The sequence below is a fragment of the Semicossyphus pulcher genome, unplaced genomic scaffold (genome assembly GCF_022749685.1).
Source record: "Semicossyphus pulcher isolate SPU_LCO1_2020_fin unplaced genomic scaffold, fSemPul1.0.p SCAF_12, whole genome shotgun sequence".
Lineage (NCBI taxonomy): Eukaryota > Metazoa > Chordata > Actinopteri > Labriformes > Labridae > Semicossyphus > Semicossyphus pulcher.
In genome coordinates this window covers 21,906,117-21,924,672 of record NW_027211626.1, presented here as the reverse complement: position 1 = coordinate 21,924,672, position 18,556 = coordinate 21,906,117, and the positions used below count along the sequence as shown (strand labels likewise).

The 18,556-nt window shown below is 44.1% G+C and overlaps 1 protein-coding gene across 1 annotated transcript; it reads left to right on the top strand.

Annotated features, from left to right (window-relative positions):
* Nucleotides 1-16,725: 16,725 nt before the first annotated feature.
* On the top strand, nucleotides 16,726-17,973 carry LOC138589008 (forkhead box protein G1-like). The gene has a single exon (XM_069659273.1). The coding sequence runs from the start codon at nucleotides 16,726-16,728 to the stop codon at nucleotides 17,971-17,973; it is 1,248 nt and encodes a 415-aa protein (XP_069515374.1).
* Nucleotides 17,974-18,556: the final 583 nt, after the last annotated feature.

Sequence of the window (18,556 nt, the reverse complement as noted above, 5' to 3'; positions counted from 1 at the left end):
ATCACTACAGTCATTGAACTTTTCATATCTGTGAACATTAACCTCAGACCAACACAAAGAAGCTGTTCTGCTGTTGAACATGCCGGCGTGCAGGATATTTGCTGTTTTTTCGGTCAGTGTGTGTTATGGCTAGAGGAAGTGGCTACGGCGGCTCCACCTGACGAGCTCTACTCCGCAACTCTAGCTCCAAATGACGTCACCATCTATGGCAGCGCCTATCACGGGGGCTTTTTTGGCTTCAGTTTTGTACAATGAGAGTACATGGAGCTGCAGCGTCCACCTTTATATACAGTCATGGCCATTGGGTAGCAGTACTCTACCACTAATCTAACTCAACAATTATTGACAGCTGTTAGCCTGATCAGAAAGGTAAAAAACAGTGCGTCCGTCACTGCACAGGTACAAACGCAGACTCACGGCTCAACTGTGCCAGTAGTTCACTTGCATTTGCTAAATAAATAAGTAAATGCCAACTGTAAAAATAATTTTTAAGAAGATTACATCCTACAGTAATGTATGTCCCCTGCTAATCGTTTAAAGACTACAAGTCCCACATGGCACAAGCTGAAATGCACCAATCACATTAGAATTTTCTGTGATGATGCAGCCAGTTTGAAAAATGAAAGAAAAAAAAAAGAGTATAGGTACGACAGTACTTTTTCATGCACACATTAAACACACTAAAGGTAAGGCTCAATACTAATAAAGTAATAAAGAGACGAGGAGGAAAAGTTGGAATCTCAAGGCTCAAAGGACGAGTCTTTCCAAGTTTTAATTAACAGGTTGGCTGAGATCTCTTTCCGATTTGGTTTAAAGTAATAATCTCAAAGATTTTCATTTAAATAAATATCTGTTAAGTCTCTGTCTATCGTCAAATGAGGTAACACAATGGTGACTGAGCCTATGGCCCACTGATGAAAGCCTTTGCATTTGCAGTATATAGCATTATTATGGATTGGATGTCGGTGCTGCGAGTAAACAGTAATCTACTATGGCTGAACAAACAAAGAAAAGATCAAAGACTACAGATACAACTTCAAAACTAAGTGGAAAATCCCCCAAAAAAGAAACAAATTTGCCGCTCAGATGAAGCAAACAGTCTAAAAAGGAAAGCGACCGTCAGTGAGGAGCCACCTGTGGACGTCACACACGCAACACTGTGTGGATATCTGGGAAGTGTGCTCCTGCAGATACGGTTTATCACCAAAGAGAACGAAACTGAGATCTTCGAGATCATCACTTTAAATAAAGAGTTGGGTTAACAACATCACTGTGCTCCTAAATTTCTTTGTGTGCTCCTAATTTTTTTGTTATTTGGGAGCAAATATTATAATAATGCCATCTAACTGCCATTGTTACATGTGTTTATTTGTATAGGTTATGCAAAGGAGATACATGATGTTAATTCTTCAACCTAAGCTGTTGGTAGGTGTGTTTTTTAACTTGGACAAAGCCAGGCTTCTTGTTTGTCCCTGCAAGGCTAAACATGTATCAAAACTGCATTCTAATTATGAGAAGACAACAAATAAGCTTTTTATAAGTAAAAATATTGTACTATTCCATTAATGCCCCATAGTTTCTTTGAAACTGAACACTGCATGATGTTTCCTTTAACAAAGATAGCACAGTCCAACAACAGGCTACCATAAGCTACATGTTGCAAATCATAGGATTTAATGTCTTATGCACGCAGACACATGCAAACACTAATTAACTACATCCACGCAGAGGCATAAACAAACAAACCCTCACTGACACACACTCTCACTAGCCCCTATTTCATCACTGTCTGCCAATGTAGGTCAGTGTGTGAGCATCCCAAACAGGGGGCAGAGGGGAGGGAGGGAGCGAGGGAGCGAGGGAGGGAGGGAGGGAGCGAGGAGGGATGCAGGAGGAGGAGGAGGAAAGAAAAACAACCCTGCATGAATCAACCAAATGTTTTGATTTGAAACGGACGTTATGCTGTCTCCCTGCCTCGTGGCAACATGGGTACTCTTGTCACTGCGCCAACGAGGTCTGCCCTCCTCCTTCTCCTCCTCCTCCTCCTCCTCCTCATTCTCCTCCTCCTCCTCCTCCTCCTCCTCCTCCTCATTCTCCTCATTCTCTCAATGACGCGTGTGTACATGTTTCCTCGCAGTGTTTTTCGGTATGTGGGAAAAGCCTTGGGGGTGGATGCATATGTGAATGTACTTGTAAATACATTCTGTGTGTGTGTGTGTGTGTGTGTGTGTGTGGGTGTGGGTGTGTGTGTGTCAGGGTATGGGAGGAGCGATGTGTGTGTGTGTGTGTGTGCGTTTCTACTCCAACACTCAGTTCTATTCATAGCTGTAAACTCTGAATGACCCCCACGCTGCCGGCGAGTCAGCCTGATTTAGTTTGGCGTCTCTCGGTGTAACGGCTCATGCTGTAATAATATCGCCAACAGGACCGGGGCCCATCTCCTCTCTGCACTGTACGGTCCACAGGGAGTTACCGCGGTACAGTAAACCGCCTCACTATTAACATGCTTTGACAGGAAGTAAGTTCCCGTCCACCGTCCTCAATTCTACACGGAGACTTCCCCCTCCTCATCATCTCCCTCCTCCTACTGAAACAGTTTAGTCTCAACTTTGAACTGTTTTGAGCTGGTTCGTCAGGTTGGTCAGGTCCGATAAGCAAATATGAAACTGTTGGCCGATGACGCTGTCATATCTGTCACAGCTGGTTTGCAATTGGGCGGATGACAGACCAACGCAGGTACCTGAAAAGGAAAAATACAGGTTGAGAGGTCTTTGTCAAACATTCAGCGAGAGCATCTGCACTCCTGGAAATTCATTTGGTGACGACAGCTGCGGATACAACTGCGGAACCTTAAAAACTGCGATGACAGAGGTCAATCAAATACCCGCTGCAGAGGTCAAAGACATGGCGGGAGGGTTTGAGAGGCAGCTCATCCTTGAAAAACAGCGTTTGTTACTCTTCATACTGACGGACAGGCTGTCAGATCCCATCATATTTCCCCCCCGTACCACTGATGAATTATGTGACATAGTTTTCCTGGTTCACAAAGCAGCGTGTTGTCCATCAAGGAAATCAACTGAATTACAAGAATACAACTTCAAAGATCTGAAAAGGTTTTCAGCTTTCAACATGGTCAATAGAAGCTGGTCAAACAAAGTATGGCTGACTTGAATGCTGCAAAACTGTTAAGCTGCTTGAGTGCTACTAACACGTCATGGCCCTTTTGCATGTCATACAGATGCACTGCCATGGTGTCAGTTAAAATAACACCACATGATTACGGTTTGTGCATGGGACCTCAAACCCTCTCTCCTCCATGGCGAAAGCACTGCAGTGTTTGAGCCGCTGACTTCCACCCCAGGGGGACAATAGCTCTTTTTCTACATCATCTGACTCCCCACATACAGAGAGTCCATTAATACTGCCCATCAGTTCACACTGGAGTTAGTTGAAAGCCTAATGTGTCTGGAAAATCAGCTAGAAAGTAGGCTTGTTGTTATTGTCAATCAATTTTTATATTTTTTATTTATGTACTGTAGCGCCAAATCCAAATACAGCATGGCCCAACAGAGGGACCCAACATTAATCCATGTCTTTAGTTTGAGGGGGGAGGCATCAATTACGTTTATTTTTTTGTGTGTATTTGTCTATTTACAGCATACAGTATTTTTATCCGTGCAGGGTTTTCCTCTAGGTGCCAACATCAGTTTTCAGTCACCAAGACAACGAGCGTGTCTTCTCCTAGAGCTCAGGATGTTTTGTGTAGCTGCTCCAAGTGCTTCTAGTTGTAAATATCTCAATGAATCAGAAAGTCTTTGCCGCTCCTTTTCAGGCAAACACCAAACATATATTAGATGGGACTGTCCCACTACACAAGAAAGTAATCCTGCCCATAGGCCACAAAAATAGGAAAGGACACCAAATGCCAAAAGACATTATCCAAGGGTATCCACCCTTCATGACCAATACATCAGGACCATAAATATAGCTACTTAAATTATTCAAATGTATTGAATAGTATATACCAATGGTATAAACAGTATATAACAAATATAAACATGACCCATCAAGTTTTTTGTCAACACAGAGGGACATCTCGAGGTCAGAAACATTTCTGATTTAAGGATTTAAGGGACTGGAAAAACAACAGGTTCTGATCCTTGTTGACCACTACACCTACACACACCTAAAATGTTGTAACGCCCAGATTAGGACCAGTGCTTCCTTTTCTATAACCAAGTAATTGAACTGGTAAGTGTGAAAGTTTTTTTTTTTTTAAAGAAGCTAACTGGTTATTACCCTGGAGCAAGGAGGCACCTGGTAGTAGCTCTTCAGCAGCCCCTGATCAATACGGTCCTTCATTCACGGTATTGGAAAGGAATCTGTTTCTGTGACGCAAGTTACTTTTCACCCAGTTATCTTGAGCACAGCCAAGGGACCAGCCACCGAAAACCAGCTCATTCAGACTAAAACCTTTACTCTCCTAAACCCTCATCAACCAGCATTATCCATGGAAGAACCTCTTCCCAGTCCCTGTCACACTTTGTGCAAAACACTCGCAGGAATGGTTTCAAAATCTGATGAAACCTCTCCAAAGCACCCAGGCTTTGCACAAAGTAAGCCAATGACTAAGTGCATTTTACCCGTAACAGCTTTGACACAAGTTTAAAAACGAACAACTGATTGATTATACAACTTTTGGAGGCCAAACACTGAATTAAATTGTGTCAGCAAACTATACCACTGCTATAGTTGTGATAGAACTCAATGGGTATATGGCAAGATACCTTGTGCTCTCAAACATTAGAGTAAGGAGATACTTACAAGAATTGAAGAATAGTAAAGAGCCCGTGCAGTCCACAATAAGGTACTCAAATGGTTCGCTCTCGGCTTTCCTATTAACTGGCACACATGACACAATTTAAGGAATGAGGAGACGTCTCTTTTTATGCACTGCCAAAAATGTCTTTAGATATTAAGATATGTTTTATTAAATAGTAAATGCATTTAAGAAAGGTCGTCTGACCACTAATAGCTCTTCATACTACATGACAGCCTTTCACAAACACATTAGGCAGAGGCTACTATGCAACAGCACAACCTTATCGCCTTTGGGAGCAATTTGGGGTTAATTTTCATGCCCAATGATACTTAGAAATGTGGACTTCAGAGGCCAGCGATCTAACCATCAATGTACTGATTGATAGATGACATGCTTTACCTCACAGCTGTCCACCATCATCATGGGCCTTCTTTAAGACCAGACAACACCAGTTCCATCACCTGGAAGACAGAGTCCTTACAGAGAGACACCTATTCTCTACACAGGAACCCCTTTTTTGCTTAAAGTAGCCACTGATAGTCAAACCACATTTTTTATAAGGAGGAATCACTACACTGCATCAGTTCACTCGATGACTCACCAGCAGACCCTCCCAATCAGCCCCACAACATCCGTCAGACATTGCCTCAGCTCTGCGCTACACATAAGGATCTTGGGTATCTGACTAGAGTAAACTAAGACATGGCGTCAACTGGACAGAGTACCCACAGGTGATGGTGGAGAGTCAGCCCATACTATAACCCCATATTTCTCAAAATAAAGCAAACCCCTTCTATGGGCACATCTACCTCACCCTGCACAAGCTCACAGCTGGGGATCATTTTTGTGAAAAAAAACAGGCTAAATATTTAAACCTATCCCCCACTGAGGATACCAATGCCCTTGCCAATCTCCTCAGATAAGGGCAACACAGAATCCACTATGTAAAGTCATAGACCCCTGTACCCTTCATGATTTTTATTGGGACTTTAGCATGGCTTTCCACCAGTGCTACAAAATCATCTCGAATGAAAGGTGCTTACAAGCCAAAACATCCAGTTTAAGATAATCAGAGGCAAAAGCTTCAGACACTGCCAATTTATCTCAGCTAGAGCTTGTTATAAGGAATGCAGATTGGGATCCACAGTACAGACGCAAAACAAATATCAGACTGAAGGTTGAACAGAGCCTTATCTTGAAAGATCATTGTGCCTTGTCTGAACGAGGTCCTTGGTTGCAAGGGTGGGTTTGCAGAGATTGAGGTCCTGGAGCTGGGCGTTGGAGGTATTGAGATCTGGACACAAGGAGAAAACACCTGAGCTGTGTACCACGCAGGTTAAACAGACAATCTGGTGATGAGATGGTAGACTGAGCAGGGCTTTTATCTTGCAGAGTGTGTAGGTGGCTTGATTGCAGATGAGCACCAGGTGTGCAGGCTTGATTGGCAGACAGGTGTGTGGATCAATGCCCTGCTCCTGATGAACACACACACAGAAAGGGAGAAAGGAGACTAGGATCCTCACAGAGCTATCATCTACACTCTGTAACGTCCTGTGCCTTCCCCGTGAGAGGACACTGAAGCATGAAACCACAGTCTGAGTCAGAGGCTAGTCTGAGGCCTAGCAGTAGCAACATATTCAACCACCTGAGGGACTTCCCTGCAGTGATGTTCACATGCTCTCTTAATATCTTCACCAAAAGAAAGAAGGTATCCCTCAAGGTCCAACTTTCCCTGTTCTGTTTCCTCGCAGATCTGCTGAACATCGAGCAGCCTTGTTTTTCATGCTGTGTTTGCATCAAGAGGAATTATTTTTGTTGCTCAAAAGTTTGTCCCTGCATCTAAATGGATTTAGCAGTTGCAGCTGTATATGCCCCACTTTTCCAACAACTCTGCACACAAGAAGCCTCTGCCTGCCATCTTACCCACCTGTTACCAGTAAAAACACTTACTTGCCCAAGGCCTGGAACTTCTCGCTCACCGAGCCAGAGGAAAGCAAAAAATCTATTTCAAACCAAAGCACTTCCAAACAGATCATCCAACTCACCTTGTTCAGCCAGCTGAGACTGTTCCCCTTCCATGAGTGAAAATAAATGTTCCCTGATCTGGAAGGAGACACAGACAGTCAGACTAACGTATTCACAATGTGAGGGAAAAGTCTTGCGTCTATTTTACCATTTAACTGAAACACAACGCACCAAACTAATAACAAATTAATGACTTTTAAACCTAATAAAACATGAACTTGAAGAAGATAAACTGAACGAATAACAATGTGAGGTGTGTGAAGTCAGTCACATCAGTAGTGTGTGTGTGTGTGTGTGTGTGTGTGTGAGCATAATGTACTAGAAGGTGATGTGGAGGGAGATGAATCAAAAGGCTTAATAATGCAAAAATGATGAAAGCACTGGCATAGTGGAAGAGAGCGAGCTGCAGTTTGATCTCATCTGGGCACAAAAAAATTGTCTCACATTAAAGAATATCTTTCTTAAAGCCAAATGAATGAACGGGCCATGCAAACATCCTGCTGAACAAAATGTGCATGTGGTGTTTTTTAGAAGATTCAGTAAGAAACTGCCAAAACACAGCAAAGCTACAAACACTTGATAAGCAGCTGGTCTCAGTGGGAATTCAACATGTAATCCTGCCAGTGTTAATGCCTTGTTTTTCCTCTTTAGCCCATTTTACATGTGTAGCCCTCGCTGACTACGTGCGCGTATGTGTGGTAAAGACATCATTATTTAATATGGTGATTAATGATTTACCGACAGTACACTGCACATACACGAGGACGGCCTAACTGGTTCTAAGACGATTAACGATTTACCACAGTAACGGTTTGAGTCTGAAAAATCTAATGTGTGTTTTTCACTTAACATAAACAGCAGACGACTTTAATATGACATGCATTAAACAAATTCTCAAGAAGGAGCTCAAAGCTCTAGTTGATGGTAAGTTGGTGGAATTGAGGATAATTGTGTTGCCGATGCAATCAGCGTCTGCTGTGCTTGATCTGTAAGTGACTTGGTCCAGAGGTGAGGCCCGACTGACAGCCCTGCTCGCCTGCTAGAATCCCAATGAAGATGATCCCAAGTCAGAGGAGCGAGATGACGTGGTCAGTTGTGTACTGCATAGAGAAGTCTGCACTCCGAATAAGGCTATTAATAAGGGGGACAGTGGAGCCATGGGGGGATGAAAGGTTGATGATGAGTCTCTTTTTTCCTCCATATGTCCTGGTATGCCGATTGGACTTAATTTGAGGAAAGGGTGGACTGCAAAATTGGCCGATCATGAATGTTTCCCACATGGCTGACTGCAAATCGTGGATTGTGAATCAGGCTTTACCTTGAATCCTGGGTGGAGGCCATGTGTAAAACCTTGTCTGAGGTAGTTTACAAACTGGCAGGCTGGGTGATTTTTTAAGGTTGTTTTCACATTAGGTACGATTGCTTCGTACAGTACCGGAGTACGGTTGCCCCCCCTCTCCTCTCCCCCGCCGGTCAGCTTTCACATTACTCATTTCGTTCCGTACCCGAGGACACTTGCGGTAGGACTCCGAAGCAGAAGGTGTCGGTAATGCACCTCAAAAACAAGGAGAAGAAGAGGAGAAGTATCATCAACTACAGAACATTGTTTATACTGTCGTTTGAGTGCAGAAAAGCGTGTGAATCGCATGATCCCAAGCCCATACAATGGAGCCGACCGTCGCACTATGCCTACTATTATTCTTATTTTGAAGAAAATCCAAAGAACGACCCTCTCACCTACATTCCTACGGTATCAGCCATGGCCGTGCAGTTCAGAGCATGAGATCGGCGGTGCTACGCGCATACATTGATTTCGGAGGAGACGTTATAAAAAGCAGTCCACTTCCGTGGTTTGGTACGGTTAGCTTTCACAACTGATGCATACCGTACCCCAGACCACCTTTTCAAGTGGACTCCGTGCCCGAGTACGATACAAAGTGTTCACACTATTCAAACAAACCAGTGTACTCAGATCCGGGCCCGGGTCCCTAATGTGAAAGCCCCCTAAGGCAGGAGCAAGAGCGGTGATTTAAATAGAGATGTTAAGATACTTACACAGGCTGTGCTTAGTGGGATGATGAGGGCATGTTAGTCGGGCATGGGCTTCACCGCAGAAGGAGCAGGTGTGGAGGAAGCAACAGCAAGGGGACTAGTCTTTCTTACTTTATTCACGTTTCTCGGAATATGAACAAGGATGGCTGGCTGGACGTTAGCTGGGTTGGAGTGATTAATGGCCGGCAGCTGTAAAGGAAGACGTTCCGTTTATTTGGAGCTGGAGTGAGAGGCAGACAAGTAGTGAGGGGGCGTGCTGTGGCCGGATGGAAAGGAGCGCCGAGCAAGTCTCAACTCAAAGAGGAGGGAGCGGCAAAAATGTGGCAGTACAGCCCAGGATATGGTGTGACCCAATAAGGGCCCTGGATGTACTGATGTAGGCGTCCAGCAATCCTGGGATGGGAACAGAATGTGATCTGTTTGAAAACGTTTGCCACTGAACCGCAATGCCAGGTCAAGGATGAGTGACATGTAGGCATCATGCTCTGACGGGGGGGTCAGGGAAGGCGGAACAAATGATATCACAGTATAGCTAGAATGTGCTGTGAGCTCTTTGGATCAGGAGGGGAGTTATAAATGTTCATTAAAGAGAGGGTTTTATATACAGGATACTGTACACTATACATATAAGAAGAAAAGAATCCACCATTTAGCCTCTGTTACAATTATAATGTAAGCTTGTACAAGGCTTCTCACAGCACTATCAGAGAACTACTGGTATTTGATGAGGAACAAAGTTTTTAGTAGGTTGTATTAAACTGAAATAACTTTTGTTTTTTGTTGTCATCAACTATCAGAATCATGTGACGAGCTGAGCAACAAACCCTCATCTTTATGCAAGATGAGGGTCAGGCGCTTACCAGCTAGTGCTAACCAGCTTCTTTACTGTCCCTGATCACCTTCTGACAGCATCAGTTACCTTAGTTTAGATGGTAATGTTACAGGTACGAAGCCTATGATAATCTCCATCTGTCATGTGACCCTTATCAAAACACATCACATTATCTTCCCCTCACCTATCTGACTTTGCCTACCAGCGATCCAAACATAACGTGGGCAAGATAACAATCAGTGCAACGGCCTGTGATAAGACGTCAGTTTAACACACAGCAGATGCAGGTTAACAAGAGGAAGATACCTTTTTTGCACATTTTAGAAACCAGTTATGATGCTGCTTAGACATAGTGTATCAATAAGTTACACAACTGCAAGCACAAAAGGAAACAAAACTGTACTACAGTTGTTCTACCTTCAGGATGTTGAATTTTCCAATCTGTAAAGTAGGGATGCACGATATTATCGGGACGTTATTGGTAATGGCTCTGCCGATATTTTCCGCCGATAAAACAACGCTTTAATTCTGCCTAAATGCTCCGTGATTCCCAAAAAAAGCTTGACATCATGCTACAACATTAACTCGACACAGGAACTCGAGCCAATAAATAGAAGTTAAACAACTTTCACAACTCTTAACTAGCTAACAGTTATTTCACATTTCCGTCATTTTACTGGACTTAACAACATCAAACACGCCGAAAATACACTCGCGGCCAAACTGACGCTAACAGAGTGTAACATAAACATTAAGGCAAACTAGCTTACATATTCATGGACGCACACGATAAAAAGAGTCTGTCTGCGATCACTGATCACTGTCTCCGTAGTAAGTGCAGTAAACAAGTCCGGGCAGGTCTCCCTCACTGCCGTGTTTTGGGGGGATGCTGCATTCAGGTGCGCTCAGAAACGTGAGTGATCAGACACGTGACCTCTTCCATCAAGCGTGAAGAAGGGTGCAAGGTGTCTGCAGTATGGCAGTTTTTGGTCACTACAATATGAGTAGGCATGATATTAATTCCAGGACAGAGGAGACTTGATGTTCTCTGCAATTAGGTGGAAAAAACATGTGCCTAATATATCTGTATCGAATCGGCAATCAGCAAAAAGGGTTGGAAAATACTGTCACTGCTTCCAGCACCTCAAAAGGTATGAATTCTGATTTCTTCATAAGTTAATTTTATTTTAATTAATCATGTTTTTTGTTTTGCCAAAATAGTAAAGAACAATATTTTAATGGGCTAGCAGCCTCAACCTTTAACTTTGATGAGGTGAATTATTGAATATATCCGCATCCAGCAACATGACTTGGAGCCAGTTCAAAAATAGCACCTTTGTGAATAAGTAATAAAAAAGGTCTGTATACTTCAACACCAATTTTACAAGGAGAGCAACTGTAGCCCTAAATCTTCTTCCTCCAGTGTCTCCTCTCCTTGAAGACTAAACCGGATTTAACAGTTGAAATCAATCAGGCCGTCAACATGATTTGCCTCGTCCTAGAAAACAGCAGTTGGTCCTGAAATTTGGAGCAGTCGGTACAGATGTACTGTAAAAACTGTCAAATGAAAGCTGGGAGGTTACATCAGGTTTCTGTCCTCGTCCTCACCACAGAGCGTCTGACGGCGGGCGAGTGACCGCGGAGTCAGCCAAGTTCATGTTTTGTGAGAGCAGACTCATGATAATCTAACTCTTAAAAGCTGCTCATAAATACTTGTGCTGTTTTGGCAACAGTACTGTAATCTGTGCAGCTGGTGGCCTGCTCGGCCAGCGGAAAAACTGACACCGGGACTGAAACTGTCTGAGTGTGGAGTGAAGCAGGGTACAGCACAGAGTCAGACACAGAGGAGGTGAGGAGTTCTCAAAGGTTCTCCTGTCAGACTGCGCACACTGAAGGAACCGTTGGATTTGTTAACCTCCGGGAGGTCCGTAAACCATTTTGCTCAAAGCTACCGTAACACTTGCACATTCCTGTCAGCCTCTGCTGAACAACGTGTTTAATTGCTAATATGCTAAGCCAAGATGGTAAACACGTTGAACACTAACACCTGCTAACTATCAGCCATATCAGTCATTGTTAGCATACTGATATACTGTGTTGCTGTGCCTTAGTGCAGCCCTGTAAAGCTATTATACCTCAGAGAGTGCACTTTTTAAAATGTGGTTCGACTTGTGAAAACTTAAATAAACACGCAAGAATATCGTAAAATTCAAAAGAACACATTTTATAACAATCAGAGGTTCTATTTTAAAAAATCTTATTTACTGTAAAATTCGGTGTATAAGACGCAATTTTGATAGATTTTTTTTTTTCATCTAGAAAGCGGGCTAAAAATATACCGGTGCGATTAATATACAGCTATAAAATGCAGAGAGAGGTCAGGTTAACAACTCACCCTTGATTACACATCTATTAGCATACTAATGACCTACAGAGGCTTATATTTCCAGCTCTGTTCACCAGTCAGTAACAACTGAAGAAACCTTTTGGATGAGACGTGAAACATCTTCAAGAACTTCAACCAAGTCCAGTCGCCTTTTGGATTAAGCTTAGAATTACCATGACCTGGATGACTGAGAACCTTCACAGACATAACTGGATTGTTGCTAACGCTTCGTCACGGACATGCACCGTCATGATGGCCACTGCAGCCGCCACCCTCACAACAATCAACAGATGGTCGGCTCTAGTTTGTGTGCGTTTTGAATTAAAATAAATTGAAATAGTGTTGAAATAACTCCCTCTGGCATAGCCCCAAAAACAGACTGCGACTTTTCCGGTGCGACCTACATTCTGCATTTTACAGTAATCTATGGTAATACAAGATGTATTTCCTAAGAGAAAGTGATAAATTAAATCTGAAAAATCTATTTAAAATTGCAATCAACTCTTTAACCCTCCTCATTTCCTTTGTATTACTTTAACCCTGCATTAAACAAAGCTACTGGGGGTCCAATAAAAAGGGCTCCAGGAAAGTTATGAAGTAAATAAAACTGAATCCAGCAAATGAAACATCATCCTGTCACATTTGTGCAAGCACACAACTGGTGGAATATTCTGGTATGTGCACCATATTTCATACTGTTTACCTCAACATAAGCACAGAGAAAGATGCATCCATGTGTTCTCAGGAACTGTGAATTCCTTCCAGTATCATATGCTGCGTGGTCTTGTTCGATAAACCTTCACACCACATCATAGGAAGTGGACGTAGCCACTGTAACGACACCCATTGGTTTGAAACCTCGGGTTTGTCATTTAGCTTTCTTGGTTTAATGCAGCCAGAAGTGACCATATCTGGGCGAGAGTGAACACATGCATTTCTACAACTTGTCAGTCACAGCAAACCCTGCTTTATTGTCTATTTGACTCTAAATGGGACCATACTTTACAACATGAACATTATGCTTTATTGAAGAAGATTGATAACATAACCTCATTAGGAAAATGTTTACTGTGATATCACAAGTGGGATTTTCTCATAGACTTCTATATAATCAGACTTTTTCCAACCTGTTGACCTCTCAGTATGTCCGGGCTGAACCCTGCCTCTCACCCAGGGCCATGGACTCCAGCCCCCACATACAGTAAGTCACGACCATGCAGAGGATAAGCAGGTAATGAAGATGAATTTCCCCTTACGTTGCAAGCTTACCGTGCAGACTGCTTACCTTATTGTAAGAGGTTAAGCCCATTATCAGTAATGTAAGAGCACAATAAGTAGTGTAAACATGTAGGACACACTGTTCACCTCTTAGAGACAGAAGCCCATGATGAGACATGCAAGTGTGATTGTAAAATCCTGCACACAGGCGCAGGCGGTGTCCTTTTAACACAGCTGTTTTTACACATTTCCATCGTTATGACCTCGCTACCTGGCGATAGGAAGGTTCATATAATTAAAGAAACTGTGTCAGAGCCTCTGTGTGTGTCTGTGTGTACGGTGGCCTGTGCATTCATGCTTGTGAACGCTGCCTAAACAGCCTTTGTTGGAGGTGGAGATCCAGTTAAACAGAAACACCATCTGGCTCAAAATCACAGCAGAGATTTAACACGGCAGATTGGAGGAGACCTGTGTGTGTGTGTGTGTGTGTGTGTGGGTAATCTGGATTTCGGCTCTGTTGTCATACAAAATCTGCAGTGAGTGTAAACAAACAGTGATAACAGAGCTCCCTGTGTCACTGAACGCAGCTTGGTAAAATCTCTCGTCAGCAAAATCTCAAAAATCCCAAATGGACACGTCGTCCACGTTTAGATGAGCTCTGTGTCAGATTTAGGAGAACCAATTAGCAGACGTAGAATATCACACTCACAAGTGTTGGTTAACTTTAAATAAGCTCTTTATGTCTCAGTGGGCTGGTCTATTTAACCACTATGTGTCTACAGTAGCCCGTTAGGGACAAATTAATAAACACTGCATCTAGAGTAGGACTTTGACATTATGGGTGAGTTTTGCACACTCCGTAGGCTCTCCAACACACACCTTTAGATACCACTTATTTACTTACTCCTTTAAATGTGTTTTAGTTTTTTATACACAAAGTGTGACCTGAGTTATATCAGCCTATATCAAATGTACATATATTTATTCATATGTTTACACAAATATTTATTTATTAGATGTAAACTAAAGATCGAAACAGACCTTTTCTTGGCTGTAAAATTAAAACATTATTATGATAAACTGAAGATTTGGGCAACCAAATAGTAAAAGTGTTCAAAGTGCTGATAACGCTGCAGCTCCGGCCGATGTGAGAGAGATCCTGCTCTGTTTTCCTGACCAGACGGATATTAAATCAAAGTGTTTAGTCCTGAAAGCCAAGGTAAGACAGAGACACTGCAGAATGAAGGAAAGAGAGGTCATTAGAGCCCAGAAGCTCATTTTTGATTGATCCTCCTTAGCAGCCAGTGAAATGTAAGCTAACTGAATGAAAGCAACAAGTGCTTGAAACACATCAAGCAGACTCATGTAAAATGCAGAATTGCCATTATTAACGAAGCAGACACAACAGTATGAACAGCTCGTGCCTCCAACAAGCGGCCCTGAACTCCTCTTTCTGATGATGGATCAAGAATCCAGCTTAGAGCTCCAGCGGAACCATTGTTCCCCCCCTCCTTCCTCCAAACACCTGCAGGATTCTCCTGCTGAACTCGCGCGCCGGCTTTACTGTGCGAGCGCTCGATTCACCTCACGAGCTTCACGAGTGATGGATTAAGTCAGAGATTACCATGTTAACACCACTGGCATACGAACAGTGTTGGAACTGTTTCATATCTAGCTGAAAACAACGCACGTGGTGACGAGCCGGACCCGCAGCGCGCTCGCGCGCCGTGTGGCGTCTTGATAATCACATCTGGACCACCAAAGACAGCGGCCTGAGTCAGAATGAGAAACTATAAAATGTAGTTAGTGTCGCTTTGAGAGATCCTGCCTGGCCTGCAGCTTAAATATGTTTTATATATACTATACTATACTATACTATACTATACTATATATATACTAAATAGGCTGTTAAATCTCTGGACAGCGCGCGAGTTCTTAGAGTTTATTATTTATTCCAAAGTCCACGCTGCCACAAGACTCTGATTTCTGAAGTTTCAGGAACACGTCAGTACACTCACTCACACTGAAAATGTATCATTTTCTTAATACCTTAAAAGAGAAATATTTCAATTTTGAAAACATCAAAAAAGTGATAGGTTAAATTCTCCAGTGTCAGAAATGGTTGTGGAGACTCCAACAATTCTAAAATAAATAAATAAATAAACCCAAAACAAAACAATAAAATCTTATATTTTAGTTTGGTGAAAAATGTGTCCAAACTGATGAAGACAAAGAGTTATTTTTCCCCAAATTGGATTATCGTTAAAATGCTTGATTATACTTTTTGTAAATAGTGAGAATCCCATGTTAGGGCCCATAAAATATGTTTTTTTCTTAACTTATTAATGACATAAGAAAAATATAATAAATAAATAGTAATAATAATAATAATCATTATTGTTATTATTATTATTATTATCTGCATATTACAACACAAAATAAACAGCTTAATTTGTCCTGCAGTACTGAATGCTACCGACAGGAGACGCTCTGGTTACAGCATCAGACCGGCAGGCCGTGGACTGTGTGTGTGTGTGTGTGTGTGTGTGTGTGTGTGTGTTTCCTGCCCGGCACAATGATTTTTATTAGTAGACAATAGCGGCGCGCTCAGTGCCTCCCCCCGCCTCCTCCCTCCACTCCCCCAGAGAACACACACACACATGAACGCACACACCGTGCACGCGCCGTGTTTGCCGACATGAATTCAAACTATTACTGTCGTTGAGAAAACAAAGCCGGGGAGGCTGACCGCCCTCACTGGCTGCATGTGCGCTTTTACGCACACGCGCGCGGGCGCGCGCACACTCAGACCGACGTGCGCTTTTACGCACAAGCTCAGAATGGGATTTTACGCACACATGCATTGAGGGAAGGCTGCATGACGCACGGAACAATTACACCGCCGAATTTAGGGAATGTGCACGCGCGTAAATACCGAAAGAGATTAAAGAGAGCAGATAAAAATGACAGGTTTGTGTTGTTTGAGACATTGAAGGTCTCAGTTTGGAGACGGAAGGACGGAGGGGAAGAAGCAGAAAGAGGATTTGTTGATAAAATCACCAAGTTGGAGAAGCTCCTCCTCTCCGTGATGTAGCCGCGAGTCGGAACCTCCTTAATTACTAATTTCTCCTCATCCAAGCCACGCTCTCTCTCTCTCTCTCTCTCTCTCCCTCCCTCCCCTCTCTCTCTCTCTCTCTTTCTCTCTCTGTCTGTCTCTGTTCTCTCTCTCCACTCCTCCATCCATGCATCTCTCATCCTGACCCTCCTTTCTCTCTCCTCTCTGTCTCTCTTTCGTTTCCAGACCGGATAACGGAGGTGGACGAGCTTGGAGTTGTTGTTATTTTTTTTGTTATTATTTATTCCTCGTTTTTGGGAGAGCCGCCACCGGGCATGGAGGATGTAAAAGACCCGCCGACCGTCCACCGGTCCTCCTCCTTCAGCATCAAGAGCCTCCTGCTGCCCTCCAAGTGCGACAGACCGGACTCTGTTACTGCTGCCGCTGCCGCCGCCGCCGCCGCGGTCGCGGGCATCCCCGGGACTCTCTCTCCTTCCCCGGGCTCCGACTCTGATAAGTCGTTGGATCCCCCGGAGGTGGACTCCACAGCTGTCGCTCTAGACCCGGAGAAACCCGGCAAGGAGGAGCAGGGGGACGAGGAGGAGGAGGGTGGAGGGGGAGGCGGAGGAGGGGACGGCACCAAGGCAACACCGGAGCAGAATACTAACGGTAATAATAGCGGGAAAAACGGGAAATATGACAAACCTCCGTTCAGCTACAACGCCCTGATCATGATGGCAATCCGGCAGAGCCCCGAGAAGCGGCTCACGCTGAACGGCATCTACGAGTTCATTATGAAAAACTTCCCGTACTACCGGGAGCACAAGCAGGGCTGGCAGAACTCCATCCGGCACAACCTGAGCCTCAATAAGTGCTTCGTTAAGGTGCCCAGGCACTACGACGACCCGGGGAAGGGGAACTACTGGATGCTGGACCCGAGCAGTGATGACGTTTTTATCGGGGGGACTACCGGGAAACTCCGGCGGCGCTCCGCTACCTCCAGGGGCAAGCTGGCGATGAAGCGCGGGCTGCGCTTCGCTCCTCTCGGTTTGGGGATTAATGAGCGGGCGAACAACCCGCTGTACTGGCAAATTTCTCCGTTTCTCTCTCTTCACCACCACCACCATCACCCACACTACAACGGATCCTCACCCGGGTTTTTGAACCAGGCTGCGGGCTACGGGTCACTGCTGCCCGCGGTGGAGCAGCTGAGTAACGGGGACCTGGGGCGCTCCATCCTCGGCGGGTCAGCCGCCGGGGCGCTGGGGTTGACGAACAGTTACGGTATGAACACGTCACCAGTCGGGCTCCTTTCCGGACAGACAGCCGGTTATTTTGTCTCAGGGACCCAACACGCTGCTGCAGCGGCTCAGGGACCACCGGGAGGAGGACCGCCGCCGCCGCACCTCCAGCAGGGCGCGCCGGGGTTCGGCGGCTTGGCGCCCAGCAGCTCCCCGCAGTCCCTGCTGTCGGACTCCCTCAGAAACAGCTCCCTACCGGCCTTCTCCCCGGGTGTTTCCGCGGGGTTCCCCGGGATGCTGTCCCATCAAAAGAGGGTGACCCCAAACGCTTTCCTAAACTGAACTCCCCCCTCTCTCCCTCCCTCTCTCCCCCTCCTCCACCACCACCTCTCCATGGATGGCACCGGGACGAGGACGCACAAAAGACGTCATGTTAAGGGCGAATAATAAGTGGTAAATATCAAACATTGATTGCAAAAAAATATATATGAAGTGAAACTTTTGGCCATATTCTGCCCCGAAGAGCAACGGGTTTATTTAGATTTTTTTCTTTCGCATTTTATTGAAAAAGGGACAAACTTTGTTACCCGCGGGTTGTACAACTGTAAACTAGACTTGCCAAAGGTAACACTTAAGTATATTTCAAGCTATTTATATCTTGTACAAAGATTTTCAGTTCTTTCTTTGAGTCTTTTATTTATGTTTTGTATTTATTGTACAATGTATTTAAATTCTATTTGTCAGTGTATACTCATCAGTGTCGAGGAAAAAGGGGAGGGGGGGAGTGAAATAAGTCATACAGGGTAAATAATTATTTATGAATTTTGAGACAATCAAGGAGAAAAAAGACAATCAGAACTTTTTCTTTTCTCTCTTTTTTTTGGGGGGGGGGGGGGCGAAAAGTAGTGAATTAAAAAAAAAAAAA

Bases quoted from the DNA above. Each gene is read 5' to 3' on its own strand.
- LOC138589008 (XM_069659273.1), top strand. From the start codon at position 16,726: ATGGAGGATGTAAAAGACCCGCCGACCGTCCACCGGTCCTCCTCCTTC.